The sequence below is a fragment of the Mauremys mutica genome, chromosome 3 (genome assembly GCF_020497125.1).
Source record: "Mauremys mutica isolate MM-2020 ecotype Southern chromosome 3, ASM2049712v1, whole genome shotgun sequence".
In the NCBI taxonomy this organism is placed as follows: Eukaryota; Metazoa; Chordata; order Testudines; family Geoemydidae; genus Mauremys; species Mauremys mutica.
In genome coordinates, this window is record NC_059074.1 from 85,209,184 (window position 1) to 85,231,419 (window position 22,236).

General features: G+C 40.2%; 1 protein-coding gene across 3 annotated transcripts in view; it reads right to left on the reverse strand.

Annotated features, from left to right (window-relative positions):
- Positions 1 to 22,236, reverse strand: part of CDK19 (cyclin dependent kinase 19) — a 207,931-nt gene that overhangs the window by 97,995 nt on the left and 87,700 nt on the right. For all 3 annotated transcript variants that reach the window (XM_045008620.1, XM_045008622.1, XM_045008623.1), the window contains 2 exons: positions 9,280 to 9,390; positions 1,559 to 1,699 (listed from right to left, as the gene is read on the reverse strand). In XM_045008620.1, the coding sequence (XP_044864555.1) occupies positions 1,559 to 1,699; positions 9,280 to 9,390 (252 nt within the window). The remainder of the gene's footprint in view (positions 1 to 1,558; positions 1,700 to 9,279; positions 9,391 to 22,236) is intronic.

The following is a 22,236-nucleotide window of genomic DNA, read 5'->3' on the forward strand; positions in this document are numbered from 1 at the left end:
CTGTGGTATCTAAGCACTTCCTAGTAAATTAGATTTACATAGCAAGAACCCAGTGAACTTCAGAGTCTTCTGGTCTTCTCCATTCCTAGTTACAGAAAGCTCTGTTTGGCATCATCATTCCACATGTGATATGGAAAAAAAATTATTTCCTCCCACAAAGACAACTGTCATTTCTAAGGCAGAATACAGACTCCTGGCACCATCTTTGCTCCATATATACAACAGATAGGATCCACAAAAGTATCATCAGCCAACCTAAGCGTAAATAGCATAGGTTAAAGAGAGAAATTCCCAAGTTTTTAAGGCTTCTTATAGGTAGCTGCCTTGCCAAGAAACCAAGCTCTTAAGAGAACACATCTTTGAGACTGTACGTGGCATGGTCCTAAGATCATTTATGCTTTCTTTAAATGTAGTTGAGCAGTTTTTTGTTTTTAGGTTTTTGTCTTAAGCCATTTTTAATTATGTCTTCACATTTTGCATAAGTGACACCTCTCTTTCACAGACCATCTCCTGAGAAAAATGGGAAATTCAGCACTAAATCAGTCCTATTTTTGAATTTTGTTTCCTGTTTTTGCTCAGAACTATCATTCCAGACGCAGAAAGCACAAATATATTAATATCTAAGAGGAGAGGAATAAGCTGTTAAAGGTTTAAAAGCATTAAGGAACTGGTCAACTTTAATTAACTTCATTAACTTTCTGCAATGAAGCAGTTATCCTGGCAACTAGAAATATGAGCCTGATTCCCCTCCTTTCATTTGATCACTAAGATATGGCAACAACCCATGTCTCATACATCAAAACCTGAAAATGACTGAAATTTTTGGAGATGCTAGTAGCAGGCCAAAAAGCTGTTGGCAACTACAAAAAAAACCCACAGGTGGAGTTCTAACAATGGTAGAACATTTAACCACTATGTTGTTTACCTTGCGCAAAGAAATTCTACAGGCTGTCTACATTAGTGTTTTACAGTGCTAGTGTTAGAAATGGTAGGAAACTTTCAGAAAGAACACCTAGCATAGATGGGGCAATTGGCAGCTTTCATAATCTGCAACCACTTTCAAGAGCCAATCTAGGTCATGCGAAACTTGCAAAGCTGACAACTTGGTCTCAGTTCACTTCCCACAGCCAGAAAAAAATATCACATGAGAAAAATATTCCACAGAAGAAACTAGTGTTCACTAGCTTTTATGATAACCTTACACACTGTTTGGCTCATGTGCAAGTTATCTATCACCTTCATAGTAAACTGCCCTTTTAAAGTAGTGCACACACTTATACTACAAATACATACCAGCTGGCTGGTGTATTGTTTTCAGATATTGGTATCTGCATTCCTTTTACCGGATGCAGTATCATTGTCCTAGTTCAGATGTGGCAGATAAAAACAATGTGAACACATAATTTGTTTTCATTTTTAAAGCCTCCAATGGTATCCAGTAACAATAACAGGAAGAGCTGTAAGGATCGATAGGCAAGATTATTACTTGTGACTTTTCTTCCTCTTCCCAAGAACACATATGTGAACTTTTCGATATCATATAAAACAGAGTACTTACCAGGTCCCTGTGAAGCACCCAGTTTGCATGGAGGTAATGGATTCCATCAAGGATCTGGTAGAGTAGTGATTTAACCATAGATCTTGGCAACTGCATGGGCTTTTTATTTGCTTTTGAGGCACGGTGAAACTTGATAATATGCTAGAAATAAAACAAGTAGAAACATGAAGCTTTTTTAACAATGTAAGTTTCCTCAAATAACATTAACAAAGGAAAAGAAAGAAAGATTGTTGCCTTTTGCATTGCAAAGGTAGCATCTAATTATTTTTTAAAACAAAAGCAAAAACTACAGTTACTGCTGCTATCTTGTTCCAGTAGAGACAGGCTTACACTATTCTACACATTTGGTCTGATCCTGTCCCACTTATAATTTCAGTACTGAGTAAAATTTAAATTAAAGATACATTCACAGCCAAGGGATTGGGATACAGAATATTCCACTGCTATGTCACTGGACTGAACCAATCTTAAGAGTGACCAAGTCATACACATCAGAAGGCTGTTTAATGGCTTATGTAAGATGAGTTGGTCTCAGTCCAGATTCTTGTGGACAAATATACATAGGTCCACACTGAAAGCTGATGAAACTTCCTATTGTCATGAACATAAGAATGGCCATACTGGATCAGACCAACGGTTCCTTTATCCCAGTATCCTGTCTTCCAACAATGGCTGGTGCCAAACACTTCAGAGGGAACAAACAGAACAGGGCAATTTATTGAGTGATCCACCCTTTGTCATCCAGTCCCAGTTTCTGGCAATCAGAGGCTAGAGACACCCAAAGGATAGGGTTGCGTCCGTGACCATTTTGGCTATTAGTAATTGATAGACCTATCCTCCATGAACTTAGCTAATTCTTTTTTGGATTAGCAGATAAGCACTGAACACCTCACAACATATCCAGCATAGTGTCTCAGAACCTAGGAAATGTTATATCATCTTAGATCAGTGACCCTTCTCTTCCAGCATACCGTCTTCCACAGTAGCAGAAAAACTGTCAGTCTGGCAGAACAGACAAAAAAAGCAGCCTTCCGCAAGTACTATAGCATTGAGGAAAGGGGGAAGGATGAAGCCCAGCCAGAATTACCCTTCCTCCTTCAGTGTCTCCAGACCCAGAACTCCATAGGGGTGAGCCTCCCACCCTCTGGGGATGCTAGGGCCCATGCGGCACCAACCTACCCCTAAGCCATGTGAGAAGGAGTAAGAACCAGGAATGAACCTCCCCCCCCCACACACACACACCTTGCCCTCACCCAGAGAAACTCTCAAGCCAGCAGGAACAGACACAGAAGCAGCCTCAGCAGGGACCAAGGGACAGCGATTATGTCACCACACTGCTTTGCACAGTTTTCATTATGGACATTCTTTCCCCTGAGAATGCTGATTGACTGTCTGCTCTAAGCCCCTACTGCTCATCCTTCACAGACTCTTATTTATTCCTCATTCCACCTGCCCTTCATACCCTTCCCTCCACTCACTCTTCTCTTCTGCTTTGTCCACTTCACTCCCCTCTCCTTTCCTTTGTCTTTCCGTTTAGTTAATCCCCTCCCAAAGAGGCTCATCTAAACAATTAAAAACAAAATATTATGGGACTAACCTGGCATTTGCAAACCGTCACTTTGTTCATTCTGCATGTATGTTATATACCTTTCCCCTATCTTTTATCTATTTAAGTTGTAAACTCTTCAAAGTAGCGACTGCCTATTACTCTGGGTTATGTATAGTGGGGTCCTGACTTCAATTGGTTTCTAGGCACTACTGTTATAAACATAAGTACTGCTGATAATAGCCAGTACCAGAGACAGGTGCAAAAAACTTTGCAGTGGGCAGCTATAAAATAGACTGTCCATAGAGAAAGTTTCTTCCTAATTATCATCAGTTAGAAAGAATCAATCATCAGTGCTGGCTTATGCACTGAAACAGACTTTTAAAAGATAAAACATTGACATTAACAAGACTAGTCAGAATTACTGCTGTTATTCAGAAGCCTATGGGCAACAGTGAAATTCATAGAAACATAAAACCTCAGAATGGATCAGACCCAAGGTCCATCTAGTCTAGTATTCTGGCTCAGACAGTGAACAGCATCAGATGCTTCAGAAAAAAGTACAAGAATCCCACAGGAGGGAGATGTGGGATATTCTGTCCACCTACATTAGGTCTCATCTTGATCTCTAATAGTTCAAGGAAAGTGACTTAAATCTCATGCTTCAGGTTTTAACTCAAGTATCAATGTTAATTTCATGCTACTGCTGTTGCTTGAGAAAGCCAAAATGCAGCACTGCACTAGAGTTAGTCATGAGGAGATGGACCCAAAAACCACAAGATCAGTAAAAGAGAGGCTGGAAAAGTAGTAATCAATTAGCAGAAATTTCTCTCTTTCTATACTGATCACCTATTACTTACCTATTAGCTGCTACACTACTTACAAGTAAAATAAAAATAACAGTAGCCATTACACTGTAGTCTACTTCTCCATCTGATTTGCAATCTACCTCTGTTAAGTAACAGCAAATGTGAACAAAAAAAACCCAAACCACCTTACGGACAACCTCTCAGAGGATTCTGAGGCACTTTGTGGAGCCTTAAGGTATCAGAGGTCACACTAAGACTTTCATTACAAACACTATCAAAACTAAATTATTCTAAGTGACACAAAGACCCATAACAAAATAAAGAACAAACACAATCTAGATCATTTAGAACAGAAGTCCGACCTTTCAAAACACTCTCACCTAGTAAAATTGCATCAAACCAACAAAGCCAGGGCAAAACAACAGCAACAAAAATATAAGGATGGATAGGAGTGGATGACTTCTAGTATGGCTAGTAAGTTATAAAAAGGCTGCTATGCAAAAATGCAAAATGTAATAAAGAATGCACCATGATGCAAAGGGAGGCTTCCACCTACATCAGGACAGGGTGAATTTATTTAAATCACCAAGTGGAAAGCCTCTATTTAAATCATCAATTTTAATCAACTTTTCCATTTGCAGTTCAGTTATTTTCTAAAGAAGATGCAATCTCATAGGTTGATATAATCATTAAAAATGTTGATTTAAACTAAATAGAGCCGTTTCACACTAGATTTAGTATATCTTTTTGCTATCTAGGAGGGTACACACCATAACTACACACATTTATTTAAGCAATTGTAGAGCTTAACATTTTCAGATTATTAATTGTAGTTTAGTATGTTAGAAAATGGTGAATAATATATTGATTTTTTACTAGATAATTAATTTTTGCTCATTATTTGTATCACAGATTATTAGGGTTGGAAGGGACCTCAAGAGATCATCTAGTCCAACCCCCTGCTTAAAGCAGGACCAATCCCCAAATGGCCCCCTCAAGGACTGAACTCACAACCCTGGGTTTAGCAGGCCAGTGCTCAAACCACTGAGCTATTATTTGTGTCAAGGTGCACTAGGATGGTAAATGGAATTTAATTAAACACACAAAACAACATATAAAATTTATTATTAAACAAACCAAAATGTTTTGGATACATAAACTTCACTTATCAAAACTGTATTTAAAAATGTTTTAAAATAAATAAATAAATAAATATATAGAGGTGAGAAATAACAGACCTCGACTCTACTGTCCCTCTGCAAATTTGTGTACACAGAGTCAATCCCTTACCTCTCTTTTAAAGTGAAAAGTTTCTAAAAGTTCAATGAATAGAAGATTGTTGGGGGCGGAATAGATCTGTACAAGGAGAAGAAGTCTGGAGATAAATGTGAGAAGCGAGGGACATATGCTTTTTTGTTAAAATATTATGTTTGCTGTTGAAGAAAAAAATCCAGAATACTTAACGTTGTTGTTTTAGTTAAATAAAACAACTTAAATGTCTGTCTGGTGATGTTCTCCTCCTAATACAGCCTGGCAAGAAAATCCTCCAAATATTAATGATTAACTGGTTGAATTGGAGATAGTTCACCTCCCAATGACTTCATAAATATCTGCTTCAATTATCTTTAGTAAATGAAATAACCAATCATTCATTTTCTGATATAGCTGTAAAACTCATCTGAAAAGTTTTCAAAATAGATCACTATTTAAAAATGTATAGCGTGTACATTCTAAAAATGAAACCTACATCTATCTCTGAGTTGTGACGAATACGTATTAAGGTTATAATAACCAACAAGAATGCACTTTTACGTAGAAACCCATGATTAAATCTAGTCTTCCTGACTAGTGATTTAAATCGTGATTTAAATCAAATCCACCCTGCCCGCTGTGCTCTTGCCCCTGGCCCCTTCATTCCCCAGGGGGACCCACAAATATGTTTGGCATCGGGCCCACAAAAAGTTAATCCGACCCTACAAGAGAGACATTTAAAATTGTCTTTTTAAAAACTTGTACATGGTCAGCATTGGGCATTGCGGAAAACAGGTAGAAAAGTTTAGGGATTTACACTTTTTCTTGGATATGTTTCATCCATGAAACACATTTTATAGGACTGTACAGTCATACACGTGGATTGGAAAGAAGCAATTGGAAACATGGCCATCATTCTGCACATGGTCTTTATGACTAGCTCAGTGGTATGTAAAACTAACAATACTTCTGATCTGAAGATCATTAAATCAAGACAGACAACCTGGATGTATATTAGATTAAAACTGACCAAAAAGAATAGCCATTAGACTTTGTAAGGACAATACATCCCCAAGAGAGGAATAGATTGCATCATTTGAAAGACCGACTGAAAGAACACAGGACAGAATTCAAAAATATATGGAAGCCATATGTGGATTATATTAAGGATTTTGGAATTAAAGTATAAAACAGTCTCTTATTATTGTATTGGTTCGATGAATTGCTACATGGCCAAAATTCATCTCTAAACAAGCATGCTTTCTTCAAATCATGTGGATTTTGTTTTGCCTGTCTGGTAAAATTTGGGAGGTGTTTTGGGGATTCAGTATGATTATATTAACTAACGAGTGGGTAGTTAATATGTCTGCAGGGAGGGATAATATAAATATTGATACAGTCTTAGTCAAATGTTTTTAAGTTATTACAGCTCTCTTCACCTCTTCCTTATGCCAACCACAGATGCTAACAAGATACATTACAGCTACTAACATAAATTACAAGTAAACTTTGTAGTTTAATATATTTGTCACCAAATGTGAGGTGGTCTGTGATGCTTCTGTATTAAAAACGCTGAACAAAAATAAGTAATGTTTGTTCTTGTCCATCACAAAAGAATTTTAATAAAATGTAATCATCATCTGAATCCAAAGACTATCCCCTTTAATGACTGGGCTTCTACCCATAATTTTTGTTCATTAAAATAGGTTAAATTTTCATTGTACTACAAAATATACAGAATAAGATAATATCTGGCATACATCATTATTCATCTCTGGCCAAAATTTTCCAGGAGCTAAAGATAACCACTTTAATTAAAAGTGGCCTGATTTTTATAAGTGATCCGCATTTACAGTTCCCACTGAAGCCATTAAGAGTTGCAGATGATTAGCAACTTTAATGATCAGGACACACTAATTTAGGTGCTTAAATATGGATTTGGGTAACTAACTTTAGGCACCCAAATTTGAAAATGTATCTCTCTTTAGTAAAAGCACATCTATTATCCCACAATTTAAAAAAAAAATCTTTTCAGATGGATATAGGCATTAAATATACTTATTTTGTTGTGGGTAATACAGTGAGAGTATATAGTGCTGTTCAGTAAAAACCCTATGCAAAACAAGTAAGTTCTCTTCCCCAAAAGGTACAAGGGCCCAAGTTGTGCAGCACAGGAAATGCAAAACACCAAACCACAGAAACAAGTGGACATTACTACTGAAATGATTCACAAAACGTGGGATTTTAAGGAGCTTTCGGAAGGAGGAGAGTGAAGGAGCTTTACGTACGTTAACTGGGAGGCTGTTCCTCTGTAGGAGGCAGCATGAAAAAAGACACAAAGTTGGGAGTGAGCAAAAGAGACAAAAGAGGAAGTTAGGAGTGATGCTTGGGAGAAGTGCAAGGAACGAGGGGCTTGTAGAGGAGATGAGGCCAAAGGTTTAGGCAAGAACCAAGTTATGGAGAACCTTGAATGTAACTAATTTTATGCAGAGGAAGAGGGAGAGTTCTTGTAAAGATTAAAAAGTGGAGAGACATGATCAGGTGCATGTGAAAGGAAAATTATTTGAGCAGCACATGTTGCACAGAAAAGAGTGAGGAGAAAGTGAGAGGCCAGAAACAACTAGGGTAACAAACATTACATCTCAAATAATATATATCAATTAACTAAACTGGGACTATGGCTAAATAACAGCCAGACCTGTAAGGAGTGGTGAGAACATTAAAACATAGTGATTTCTCATCTATTAGCCATGTGGTGTTTTTTTACACAATATGAATACCACATGCACAAAAAAATTAGAATAGCAACGATTGGTGAAAAGGGTTCTTGAACATGTCACTCAGTGAAGCAGTAAAATGGTTCTTGTGGTTACTCTAAAAAGCAAGTAAATTCAAGTGATGGACAGAATTATTTAAATTCTATGCGTGTAAAATTATAATATGTAGAATGGGAATATAACACTTAGTTATCAGCTGTGTAGAGTACACACATTTTTTTGCGTCACTTGACTTTGATGAAAAACCTTCTGAAGTGACTCAGTGCAAGACTATCACCATGTCAGAGCAAGTTGATTCAACTAGATTATATGTAGGAGGATTAAATCTCATGATTTGATTCACTCTGATTTAAGTTTTCTTTAACTTTGTGCATAGTCTGTGTTTACTTTCCGCAGTAGTAAACTTCTGATAGTGTCTTGTATAAATAGCTCTCATTATCTAACATACTTGTAATTACAAGCAATTCAACAATCTGCCACTGACATTAAACATATCATTAGTAATGCTAACTTCCATATTAGTGATGCCTTTGTAATAACATTCAGACTGACACTGGCAAGGACAGAAGTAGCAAGGACGTTTTCAAAGGAACTTATTCACCACAAATTATTCTTAGGGTGTTTTGTTCTCATCTGGGCCTGAACCAAGCCCCCAGATCTAAGCAACCCATATATTTTGGATGGGGAAATGGAGCTTGAGAATCTGTACACAAACCCAAAACACAATGTTGTAGCAAACCTCAGTTTATATCAGATCAAACCAAATATCATGAGACTTTTGGTGGAAAAATTCCCTTTCTGCCACTGACTGCTATTACTACGAGGAAATGAGCTAGAGATACAAGTTTTCATTTTAAAAAGTCTCCAGAAATCATTTCATATCCTATTCTAAACTCAATGGAACAGGCCTCACTCATAGCAACATAACAAATTCAGACGTTAATAAACTTTGAAATTAGCGTATAAAACAACTGGATTTTGTTTTCCGCACTAGATATTGATGAGGGAGGCCAGTAAACTCATCTCTGTCTCTCACTTAATTTTGGTAACAAAAGTAGCCAAAAGAAAGCATGGAAAGCTTCTATTTTAGAGTGACAATTCGGGAACCCCATAACCTATTCCCTTCAAATATGGTAGGCATATTCAATTTTGCCTTCAAATCTAATCTCCATTTTTGAAGCTGATATGGCATTTTTCATGGATATTAGCGGAAAGGCCAAAATTGGGCTCATAACAGATCCTCAGTTACAACCTTAACTATATTACACACAGACACATCTCAGTGTCACATATGAATGCTGTATAAATATTTCAAAAATACAGGAAAATTGCACTTACCCACAAATCATGTTCGGCATAATCAAACAGCAGCCAAACCTTTCTATCACTGTGAGAAAGGAAAACCTTCTGTAATGCAATCACATTGGGGTGCTTCAATTCTCGTAAAAGCTGTAAGTAAAGACACAAAAAAGTCAGTATTTCTACAGCTACAAAAAACACCATTTACATGATTCCAGTTTGCAATGCAAAGAGTATCTAATGACAAAGGCAACTGTGTTACCAGAATTGGAGACATGGATAACTAGGGTAGGTCATAGACATGCAAGGTACTTGTAACAAAATAAGTTTGGTCCCATAGACAATATACCCAAAGCAATTCAGTACATTATTACTATTAACTTCAGAAAGGGCTAGATTGTGCCCGGCTAGGACACGGATGCAGAGTGAGGTGCAGTAAGAAGAGCATAAAGAGCTGTCCCACCACCAATGGCCTGCTGACGGATCAAACAGAATTGTAGTTTAGGGGTGACTACATTTCTGTTTCTATGGGGAGAAACACACACACCCTGGCTAGCCTCATAAAGGTGTACAGCAGTGAACAACTGCATATGTCAAGCATCTCAAGAAGGCATACTGGCACACTGCCTCCTGGTGTTCCCCCAGGAGTGAGCAGATGTCCCAATAAAATCGGGACTGTCCCAATATTTAACCCTTTGTCCTGCATCCCGAACAATGTACGATTGGGACGTCATTTGTCCCAATATTCAGGTAAGGAGGCGAGCACAAAGGAGGCGCCGACTCTGTGGGTGCTCCAACCCTGGAGCACCCATGGGGAAAAATTGCAGCGAAGCTCCCTCCCTCCTCGCCTCCTTCTCCCTCCCTCCTCACAGCGCGTCGCGTCCCCGCTCCCCCCAACAGTTGTTTGGCGGCGCTTAGCGCTTTCCAAGAGGGAGGGGGAAGAGGGGGGATGCGGCACGCTCAGGGGAGGAGGTGGAGAAGAGGCAGGGCAGGGGCGGGGACTTGGGGGAAGGAGTGGAATGGGGGCAGAGCGAGGGCGGATGCTTGGGCGGGAAGAGGCAGGGGGTGGGCGAGCACCCACCTGACAGAGGGGAAGTCAGAGCTGGAGGGGTGAGTGGCAGGTGGGGGGGGTGAAGAGGTGAGTGGTGGGCGGGGAGGGCGAAGAGCTGAGCCAGCGGCAGACAGGTGGGGTGAGGAGGCGAGCGGTGGGTGGTGGACTGAGGAGGGACACAGCAAGCCAGCAAGGGGCTGGGGGATGAGGATGGGCATGGTTGGGGCGGGGGCGGGACATGGGGCAGACTGGGGGCGGAGCCTTGGATGAGTGGGGGTGGACTGTGGGCGGGGCTGATGGCACCCCAACGTGTCCCAATAATTTAGTGTTGTCATCTGGTCACCCTAGTTCCCTCTGGGATGGTGTGACTGTGCTTAAATGGCACAATTGAGCCTGAAGGATGTATATCATGCTGTGTGTTTAAGGCAGCAGTTTTTCACCACTGGCACATGGCTGTTATTAGTAAACATTTCTATTATTACACACACACAAAAACCCTATGTTAAAAGGACATTAAGGTTGCAAAATCAAACACTCAAAAATTAAGAATCATCAGATACACAGACAATCTTAATTCTATGTGGACCAGCACTAGAGGGACATGAAACACATACTTTGCCACTGCATTTCACAGATATTTGCTGACAGCAGGGGAATGGTGAAACTCAGGAATCTCGGGTTCCATTCCAGCCTCTGGACAGGAGTATGCTCTAGAGGGCACGGAGTCTTCTACTCGTTCCCCACAAGCTTGACCTCTTCTGCCACATCCACTCCAAACTGTCCACGTCCCCATCCTGACGCTTTCTCACTACTGGCTCCTTGCCCCCGTCTCCTCACTTAACCAGTCCCAGGCTCCACTCCTCAGGCTTCCCATCCCAGTCCCAGGGCTCGGACAGCCCTAGTTTCCCCCTCTTGACTCACTGGCCCAGTCTTCCTCCTAGTCCGCACTCCTGGTCTGTGTTCCTTGCTCAGAGAATCCCAGGTCCCCCCACTCACACCCAACTCTGCCCCCCGTCTCCTTGCCCAGCCACTTCCATTTCCCTACTCCATACTCCTTGTCCCATCCGTCTGTGTCCTCCGCATCCCGAATCCAGTTGCCTTCCTCCTTTCCCCATCACAAGCCCAGAGTCCCAGTCTCCTGGAATAGGATTCTTACCCAATCAGTCCCCTCACCACCACTACCACCATCTGGCTCCTTGTCCAGCCAGTCTTAGTTCTCCCCTCAGATTCTTGTCCAATCTCAGTTCCTCCCCATCCTCATATCCTGGCTCTTCATCAAATCCCATGTCTCTTTCCCTCACCCTCTTTCCCCCACCCAACTGGTTCTCAGTCTGTCTCCTTGCCCAACTAATTCCACTCTCCCTCCCACCACCCGTTTCCCTCTTCCACTAAGGCTCCTTGTCCCAATCTGCTTCTCTCCACCCTTGGATTTGGCTCTTGTCTCCTCTGTATTTGAATCCAGCAGCTTCCTCCTCTATGCTGCCTGAGCCCAGGTGGGGCATCAGTAACTGCACAGGAGAGATGATCTCGCTGCTGTCAGTTTCTGTTCCCAGCCTCAGCCTGGCCCACAGCAGCAATTGCATAGAAAGTCCTGCTCAGAACTCTGTAGCCCCTAGCTGAAGCAGGTTCAGTGCAGATGGAATCTCCTGAGTTTTTTACTTTAAAGCTCTAGCAAGTCCCTACTGAACACATGCAAACTGAGATTTTTCCAAGACTTATAAGTTGGCCAAAGTTGGGCAGATCTTCACAGGGATGGCAAAAGTCACAATCCTGAGAATAAGGCCAATCCATGTCAAATTTCAAGTCTCTGCTCCAAAGTATGGCTCTGCTTGAAGTTTTCAAAGACAACATCACTAGAATTTTTAACATGGGCAAAACAACATATTTTTCCCTAGTCTCATTCTTGAAAAGACTGAACTCTTTTGATGGAAATTCCCTCCCCACGTCTCACCTCCCAAAAAAAAAAATCAATCTGAGGCAGAGACCCAGCATAGAAAATTTCACCCAAACTGTTAAAGAATGGCAAAGTTATAAGCAACTGAAAACACGGTCTTATAATGAAAAACAACGAGGAGTCCTTGTGGCACCTTAGAGATTAACAAATTTATTTGGGCATAAACTTTCGTGGGATATAACCCACTTCATCAGATCCATGGAATGGAAAATGCAGTAAGCAGGTATAAATATACAGCACATGAAAAGATGGGAGTTGCCTTATCAAGTGGGGGAGGTCAGTGCTAACAAGGCCAGTTCAATTAGGGTGGATGTGACCCATTCCCAACAGTTGACAAGAAGGGGTGAATATCAACAGAGGGAAAATTATTTTTGTAATGACCCAGCCACTCCCAGTCTTTATTCAGACCTAATTTGATGGTGTCAAGTTTGCAAATTAATTCCAGTTCTGCAGTTTCTCGTTGAAGTCTGTTTTTTAAGTTCTTTTGTTGAAGAATGGTGACTTAAGTCTGTTACTGAGTGTCCAGGGAGACTGAAGTGCTCTCCTACTGATGTTTGAACGTTACTATTCTTGACGTCTGATTTGTGTCCATTTATTCTTTTGTGTAGACTGTCCGGTTTGGCCAATGTACATGGCAGAGGGGCATTGCTGGCACATGATGGCATATATCACATTGGTAGACGTGCAAGTGAACAAGCCTTTGATGGTGTGGCTGCTGTGGTTAGGTCCTATGATGGTATCCCTTGAATAGATATGCGGACAGAGTTGGCAACGGGGTTTGTTGCAGGGGTTGGTTCCTAGGTTGGTGTTTTTGTTGTGTGGTGTGTAGTTGCTGGTGAGTATTTGCTTCAGGTTGGGGGGGGGGCTGTCTGTAAGCGAGGACTGGCCTGTCTCCCAAGGTCTGTGAGAGTGAGGGATCGTCCTTCAGGATAGGTTGTAGATCCCTGATGATGCGCTGGGGAGGTTTTAGTTGGGGGCTGTAGGTGATGGCTAGTGGCGTTTTGTTACTTTTTTTGTTGGGCCTGTCCTGTAGTAGGTGACTTCTGCATACCCTTCTGGCTCTGTCAATCTGTTTCTTCACTTCCCCAGGTGGGGACTGTAGTTTTAAGAATGCCTGATAGAGATACTGTAGGTGTTTGTCTCTGTCTGAGGGATTGGAGCAAATGTGGTTGTATCTTAGGGTTTGGCTGTAGACAATGGAACATATGAAGGAGGCATGTAGGTAAGCATAGCGGTCAGTAGGTTTCCAGTATAGGGTGGTGTTTATGTGACCATCGCTTATTTGTACAGTAGTGTCCAGGAAGTGGATCTCTTGTAATGGTAAGTGTTTTTAAAATGATAAGTGTTGGGCAACCTGAATAATAACCAGTGCAACCAGCCCAGCCTATAATGATAGCACCCAAAGATGGCAATTGAGATTTGAGCTCCATTGTGTTGGGTGCTATACAAACACAAATAAGATACAAGCCCTGTCACAGAATGTTTACAAGCTAAACTATACAAAACAGGGTAGGGGACAGGGTTGCAGCGTACAAACAAATGAATCTGGTGAAGAATTGGAACAGCTTTGTTAGTTACATGGTTTGTGATTTCCTTTAAATTAGAAGTAAAGGGAGAGTAAAGAGTGGCAGGAATGGGGAAGTTAATAAGAGTAAGCAAGTAGAAAAAGGTCTGCAGATTGTAAGCCTTTAAGGGCCAGTAGAGTCTTATCCATGTTTGTAGTGGGACCTTTGGGTGCTACCATAATATAAATATTTAATAATACATAATAAAAAAGAGAGATAGTCACTGTATTAATATTGCTTCATCAGACTTTTACAAGTTATGGTCAAATGTCAATCACTCCTAAATGATAAAAGCCTACAGGCAGGGCATCAGTACACTGACATTATGTACCGTCTATTCTACTTGTTCCAAATCCCTGTTTTGTGACTGAGAGGGAAGCCCCTACTCAGCAGGGGTAACAGTCAGGGTCCGAGTTATCCTTAAGAGGACCCATAACTAAATTGTCTGTTTGAGGATCCACAACTGAATGGTAGGCTGAGGCACGTGGTTGTATACCCACGGTTTAATTCTGGTAAATAAGTTCAGCCCTTCAAAAAGACTGGGAACCAGTGCTTTTCAAGTACCACTATGGGTAAGGTATCAGTTCTCAAATGAACTGTGTAAACTAATTTAAGAAGGAAATTGGTAATTTCTATTTATCGGTAAGTCAACATGACCTTCATGGGCACGGCTGCTCCTGGAGTTCAGGCCAGTTCCCGTTTCTCTCCTCTTATGGAAGGAGTGAAAACTGAGTCTCTTGGGAACAGAAGCCCTCATGATTAATCCTGTCCTCAAAGTCTCTGACAACTACTGCTTGCTCATTCCTTACCAAGACAAGCAACAATGTCAGTAAAAAATATTTTTCATGCTATTTAATCATTAAAAAAATAATCCCAAATACTAATCCAGTTTGTAATTGCATTTCAAAGAGAGCAGAAGAGGAGGAACCAGATGGCTAAGAAGATTGACAGAATGCTACAGCATGTTTTCCTGTAAGCCACCGCTTCATTTCCAGGCTAGGTCTGTAGTGATCACAGTCATTACTGGTCTCAGCAGAGAGTTTGAATAGATAAATACTGAGGCACACTTTCAGGGCAGAGTGGGGGAAGACTTTCTGATACACTGCTAGGATTTTCAACTCTTTTTTTGTAGTGAAGTCTTTATCTTAACAGAGACATTGTCTTGTGGACCACCTTGAGCACTCTTATTTAGCCTAAGCCCCTGCAGGATTTACAACCTCCTTGAGTTGTTAGCAGTCTGGGGCCCATGATACATAGCTGAGCAGTTTTGAATCCATCTGAAAAAAGAGCAGTGCTAACCGGGTCACTAAAACACACATTCTATGCCATAGATCTGATGCCAATTTGCCATTATACAAAGATACAGCTGAGAAATAGGAAAGAATAAACACCATATGATTTACATTAACTAAAGAGTACAATATTTAAAATGTATGTGCATTCTGGAATTCTAAAAACAAATATATTACTGCCATTAAAACTAAAGAAATCTTATATCAGTGGGCACATACCAGCACAACTTGACTAGTAAGTGAAACGTGCAAAAACAATGGAGTACCAAGAAGTTAGAGGTTAGAAATTCTTTCACACTACAGAAGCAATGATGATTTTTTTTAGGCAAGAGACACAGGTGCATACCAACTGATATTCTAAACATTTTAATTAATATTTTAAATATTTTTTCATTTATATTATAGCATTTAAAACAAGAAGGCATGAAAAGCCCGTGTCCAAAGCTTCAAGACTAAACCTGAGAAGAACTAGACTATGATTAGACTAACCACTTACAAGGATTTCATAAAGCTCAGGAAAATTACTGGCTTGGTTTTGTGTAAAGTATGTTTTTAATTTACTGCATAAAACTGATAGATCTGATCCTAAAATTGAAGGAGTACTGCATTTAAATGGAATATCAAGAATTCTCCCTGAAAAAAGTGGCTGTGTTTTTCAGTTACTGCATAAGCCTCTGGGTAAATCTGTGTAGTCACAATCACAGAAGCCAAGACGGTCCCACCAAATTACCTAAATTTATTTGTGCATGTTACAAAAGTACACACTGTATGCATGCTTTTTTAAAATGATCATGTTCTGAAAACCAAATTAAATATATTAACATTCCAAAAGAATGTTGAGAGGCTGCCAAGTGAAATTAACTAGGAAGATTTCTAAGTAATTAAATTGCTCCCCATATAGCATGTCCTTGAGTGTGCATCCATCTTCCAACCTACTCAGATGGCCCAGCCAGCACAGTCATCTTTGCTTGAGCAGGGCTGTGACACTTGGTAAATTTGCCCTTTGAAGTTTGGTGACTTTATCTTGCCATTTTGGTGTTGAGTATGCGACATACACAACATAGGTGGAAACTGTTTAACCTTTTCTCCTGATGAGCATAAGTTGTCCATGTTTCCCCACCATACATGACAGTGCTAAGGATGCAAGCATTTTGGTAGACTAGCATTTTGGTCTTGATCAGTGGTGGGCAACCTGCGGCCCATCAAGGTAATCTGATTGCGGGCTGCGAGACATTTTGATGACATTGACCGTCCACAGGCATGCCCCCCCGCAGCTCCCAGTGGCCGTGGTTCACCGTTCCCGGCCAGTGGTAGCTGCAGGAAGCAGCAGCCAGCACGACAGGTTGAAGAGTTTCCCAGCTGATCTTGTGTGGAGATACACTCCATCGTTCATGTCTTTAAATGCACAGTTCAAGAGTATTAAAGAGAAGATTCCAAAGAGTGTAGAGGCAAGAACACATCCTTGCTTCACTCCACTTTTCATCTCAAAGCTGTCCGAAGTGGACTGGTCAAACTGGATAGTTGTTCTCATGTCATTGTGGAATGAACATATAAGACTTAACAGGGTTAGTGGGCATCCTATCTTTTCTAGTATTGCAAATAGACCTGCTCTGCTGACTGTGTCGAATGCTTCGGTTAGGTCCAAAAAAGCGATGTACAATGGTCAGTTTTGCTCTCTACACGTTTCTTGGAGTTGACACAGAGAAAATATCATGTCTGTAGTTGATCTTCCAGCCCTGAATCCGCACTGCAATTCAGGGTAGACACGATTCGCCAGCTGTTGAGGGTGCACTAAGATGAATTTTGCGAAAGATTTTCCTGATATACTTAGTAGCAAGATACCCCCGTAGTTATACAAAGCGATGTTTGCGTCACGCATCTCTTGTGGTACCTCACCCTCTTTCCTGCACTTAAGTAGCAACCAATGAAGATATGAGACTGGAACACCCTGGGAAAAAAATGGTGGGCCCCCCCTATCAGAACCTTCTCCTCCTTCCCTGTGCCTCCTGCCTGCCGCAGATCAGCTGTTTTGCGGCATCAGAAGGTGCTGGGAGGGGTGGGGGTGGAGCGAGGGCACAGCGCGCTCAAGGGAGGGGGCAGATCTGGGCAGGAAGAGGTGGGGCGGGAAGAGGCATGGCGGGGAAAAAGCAGGGCAGGGGTGGGGCATTGGGGGAAGGAGTGGAGTGGGGGCGGGGCTTGGGCAGAGCACCTCTGGCAGATTAGAAACTCGGCGCATATGCTAATAGGCTGTCTTGAGAATTTCCGCTACGATGCCATCTTTTCCAGAAGCCTTGCCACTTGATAGGAAATCAATGGCTTTTCTTAGCTCTTCTACAGTGGGCTCCACATCTAGCTCTGGCATGACCTGTAGAGTTGGTATTTGGTCCAGTGATTCGCTGGTGATGTTTCTTTCTTCACGTATAGCTCTGAATAGTGTTCGACAGAACAAGACAACTGTTTGCTTTTACCTGTAATGATTTCACCACTGAGCGATTTGAGGGGGGCAACCTTGTTGACAGTGGGACTGAGCTTTCTTCAGGCCATTATACATGACTGAGGTTTCCTGTGTCTGAGGCTGTCCGGATCTCTTCACAGAGCTTGATCCAGTAACGATTGCACAGTGTCTGCTTGCTTGCCTGATCCTGTACTTCGGTTCCAAATGAGGTATGTGGTTGACTGATGTAACTCTAGTGTTTGTAACTCTGAAGTTCTACTGTATTTACACTTGCTAGCTGGATAAATGTATTTGATTAAAATAGTAGCTTTGTCTCAAGCAGCTACAGTAGCCTTTGAATACAGAACACTAACTGCTGTTCTTTAAAAATATATCAGATAGATATTAGTTTATGTCATACAACATTCTTTTAAGATCAAGGTGATAAAAGCTATTGTCCAGAGACTGGCAAAGTTACACATACTGTAATACACATTATCATTCTGTCTAAGCAGAAATATTTTTCTTCATTAGGGCTCTGCACGGGCACAGGAGTCTGCGCACATGAATCCAAGTGCAAAATCAGGATCTAAAGTTCCAGTATGTTCAAAGTTCAATATTGAATATTTATATATTTGATTCCCGGAGATAAATCCATCCTCTGGTCATTCAAATCAGACACCAAAATTCTCTAAAAATTTTTAATTAGGTTATTGGCTGAGGCTGCTTGGAGCAGGGCCCATCAAGCTCTCTCAGTTCTATAACACACCAGGTGTATATCAGGTATTCGTATATTTTTATGTTCATGACATTCAGTTATTGTAAAATATCATCTGATCTGTGCTCTAACATGAACAAAGATGCTTGTTAAAGAGTAGATTATATTTTAGTAATATATAGTAATATCTGCCCCTTTTAAGTTAATGGTTTTTTAGACTTCTAAATGGAATGAAGTCAGCTATCATTTATAGCCACATTTGAAAGTGCTGTTGCAACACCAGCAGCCCACATAACATGTATAAACATTAGATCTTTTTCCATAAATATTTAAACAACAATTATAGTGAATCATACAATCAAAACAGTAAAAGTTGTTTTGCTGCTGAACAACAAACCGCATACTATGTAACATTTGGTCCTTAAAAAGGGATTCTAAACATATCAAATTGCAGCATAAAGAAGTGGCACTTGTCAAAATAAATTATCCAGAACAGAAGATTTTTTTAGTTAGGGTTGCTGTCACCAACATCATGATTTCAGATAAGATTTAATGGCAGTCATAAGCAGAAAGTGGACATTTCCCCCTCAGAGTTCATAATAAGCTATTTTGAAGGGACAGATCAACTACCTGTCATTCATGAGAGGTACTCTCTGACTCATTGCTTCTCACTCACAGCAATTAAAAACAAAAGATTACTTCATAGTTATAGCCAAGAGATATGGCTGTAGATCTGCTGAAGTTATACCAAACTTTAAGTTGGTACTTGCCACAGTAGTTAAATACAAGTAGGTATCCACAGCTTTAATTTTATATAATGTTTCCAATGCTTTACTATGTAGTATTGAAAACTGTTGCGAGTAAGTTTCCATTCTAAATTTAATGGGAAACCAGTACAGGAAAGATTGTTAAAACTTCTTCCAGGTGGTCATGCTATTTAATGTGCCCAGAACCTAAGTTTAGGATACACTACTCTACTAGGGAAACAGTTTACAAAAAAAAATATATATATATATATATATATATATTCACAATGATGTTGATGTACACTAAAGAAGTCTAGAACAAGATTTATATCATGGTATACATACCTCAACTATATTTCAGATATTCTAATTATACCCTGTTTAGATTCCTGATTATTCTAATTATATTTGCTGGTATTCCATAATTTTCCAAAGACTATCTCTATAAATTCTGTCAAATGCCTTCCTGAAAGCTATAACATTAATCACAAGTGCTGCTTGCCACTCCACACTTGGTTGTATATGTCTGAGAACTACAACTGGTCTTCACATTATCTTAGGGGTCTAAAACCTGCTTGTTACTCTCTAAGTTGAAAGTATATTTGTTTCTTGATACGTTCCAGGATGACATTACTCTCAGTGCCTGGGAACATGTGTAATGTGATTCCTCTCCAGTTACTGCAGTTGGCAAGCTCGTCCTTCTTTGGCAATATTACTAAAAGGCCTCTCTTCAACCAGGTTGGGTTCTTTTCTTCATAGCATATTCTATCCAAAAACATAAGGAAAGCCTGGAGCATTGTTCTGACACTTGCTTTAAGCATCTCTCCAGTAATACTGCCCTCTCCAGCTGCAATCTCATTTTTGAGAATTTACTGATGGCTTTAACTTATTCCATTGTAATATCTCTCAAATCAATATCAAGTTCCAGTAGTAGCTCTTCATCACGTATTCCTAGTAGTTCATTTGGATCAGAGATGGTGACAACATCAGCCAGTGGTTTTCAGTGACAACTGGAGAAAGGCAAGGATGTACTATGTCCATTATGTCCCCACTATTGTTTGTACTGGTAATTGACTATGTCATGAGGAAAGTAACTGCAGGAGGCAACCAAGGAATTTTATGGACAAATGATAAAGCACAATTGGATGACCTCATTTTTGCTACTGACATTGTCCTGATTAGTTCAACACATCAGATGGAAGAAAATACATCTTTTGGCAGATACAGATGTTGATTTGTTCATCAAGAAGGGAAGGCAAAATATACAACTATCAATGTCCCAAAACTAACCAGAGTGGATGAAGAAACACTAGAAGTCAGTCATTTTACTAACCTAGAGGTGAGATGTGCAATGATGGTGACACCACGCAGGATGTGAAGCAACAAATATCAAAAGCAGTAAACTATTTTTATAAACTTGAAAAGATTTGGAAAAGTAGGATGATTGGCACTAACAAACCACACATTTTTAACTCCAGTATCATGTCCATCCTTTACGGAGCAGAATCATGGAAATCTACAACAAATTAATAAAATCAACTAATTCCAAAGTAAAAGCCTGCAGAAGATCTTTGGAGTCCATTGGAAAAAAGTTTTTTGCACCATCAGAAATTGTAAGTAGAGCAAACCAATCTAAATGACCAAATATGATAAGATGACAACTAAGGACATATTTAGGATGTTTTACAGATGCCACCAACATGATTTCCATGGCAAGTGATAATATGGACACACCACCTGGAAAGAGAAAAAGTGGGCAATGTAGAGAAACACAGAAGAATAGAGGAAGAAGCAAAATTCAGTCACATGACACTCAGAAGCCAGAACAGACCACCACAAGACCAAAAGAAATAGCAGAAACTGGAGGACGTCCTATGCACCTGAAGGAGGAGGACAAAGAAAGAAGAATTATACCCTATATGCTTTATATGTAAAAAACTGCAAATATTAACAGTTAAGGCCAATTAACTGGATTTCCCTTTAACATTATTTTTCTTAGAAGTGCAGCTTCGAAATCGTTTTGTAACTATGCATTCTGTTTTACTAGACCCCAATACTATCCACTGTTCTTGGAAATTAAACTCATCACGTGTCTTTAAAAAAAAACAACACTTTTTTTCTTTGTCTCTGTAACCATGATTTTCGGCTGCAAATAAGCCTCTACTTAAATTTTGTGTTCTATGAGAAGGAAACTGACTGGAATTTCTTTGAGTCAAGGAGTGAAACAGTTAATTTTAAATTTGCTGTCCAAAGGGCTTAATAAGATCGAACCTGAGTTAGGCTGAAGTTCCTGCATGGCATGAAAGGCTCAAGTGATATTAATTGGCTTTGAATCTATTATGGAGCAATGAATGTGAAACCGCACACAAACTCTCTTAACAACTAAACTTTGCTAACATGCTTTGACTTTAGACTCCCTGCACCAAATTCAGCCCAGGTGTCAGACACTCAGCTTAATCTGAGACACTTTGCTGTCTGCTCTTGCTGAGAAAGGGTCACATATAAATATACATTGTCCAGAAGGGAAAACATTGCCCACATATATAAAATGCAAAATATATATATTTTTTAAATCTGGTTCTCAATTAAACCAAGTACTATAACATTGTTACTACAGATTTAGACTCTTATCATCCCAAGAACCTTCTGATGTTTCCATTGACATACTGGAGGAAAAGTATTTGTGTAAGAAATGACTTTCCAAGCAATTGCAGCCCCTTTCTTCACTCTCCTTCCACTACCCAGTGTGTTCAAGGGCACTTTCTGCCAGATTCAAACAGCACTATCTCATGGGTCACATGCCAGTTCTGAAATGATTATGGGGTGAGTTCACCACTGATATGACTCAAAAAATACGTATTTCAGTCCCCAGGACGTCCTCACAGGTTGTAAGTCACTAATCTAGAATCCTCTTGCAACATAGCACTCTTGTTTACATTCTAAGGATACACAATGAAGGGCACCTCCAGTACTACTGGTTACTCTGTGCTTACATCAGGGATTCTCAAACTGGGGGTCGGGACCCCTCAGGGGATCGCGAGGTTATTACATGAGGAGTCGCTAGCTGTCAGCCTCCATCCCAAACCCCACTTTGCATCCAGCATATAATGGTGTTAAATATATTAAAAAGTGTTTTTAATTTATAAGGGAGGTTGCACTCAGAAGCTTGCTATTTGAAAGGGATCACCAATACAAAAGCTTGAGAACCACTGGCTTACATGAACCTACTCCTCCTC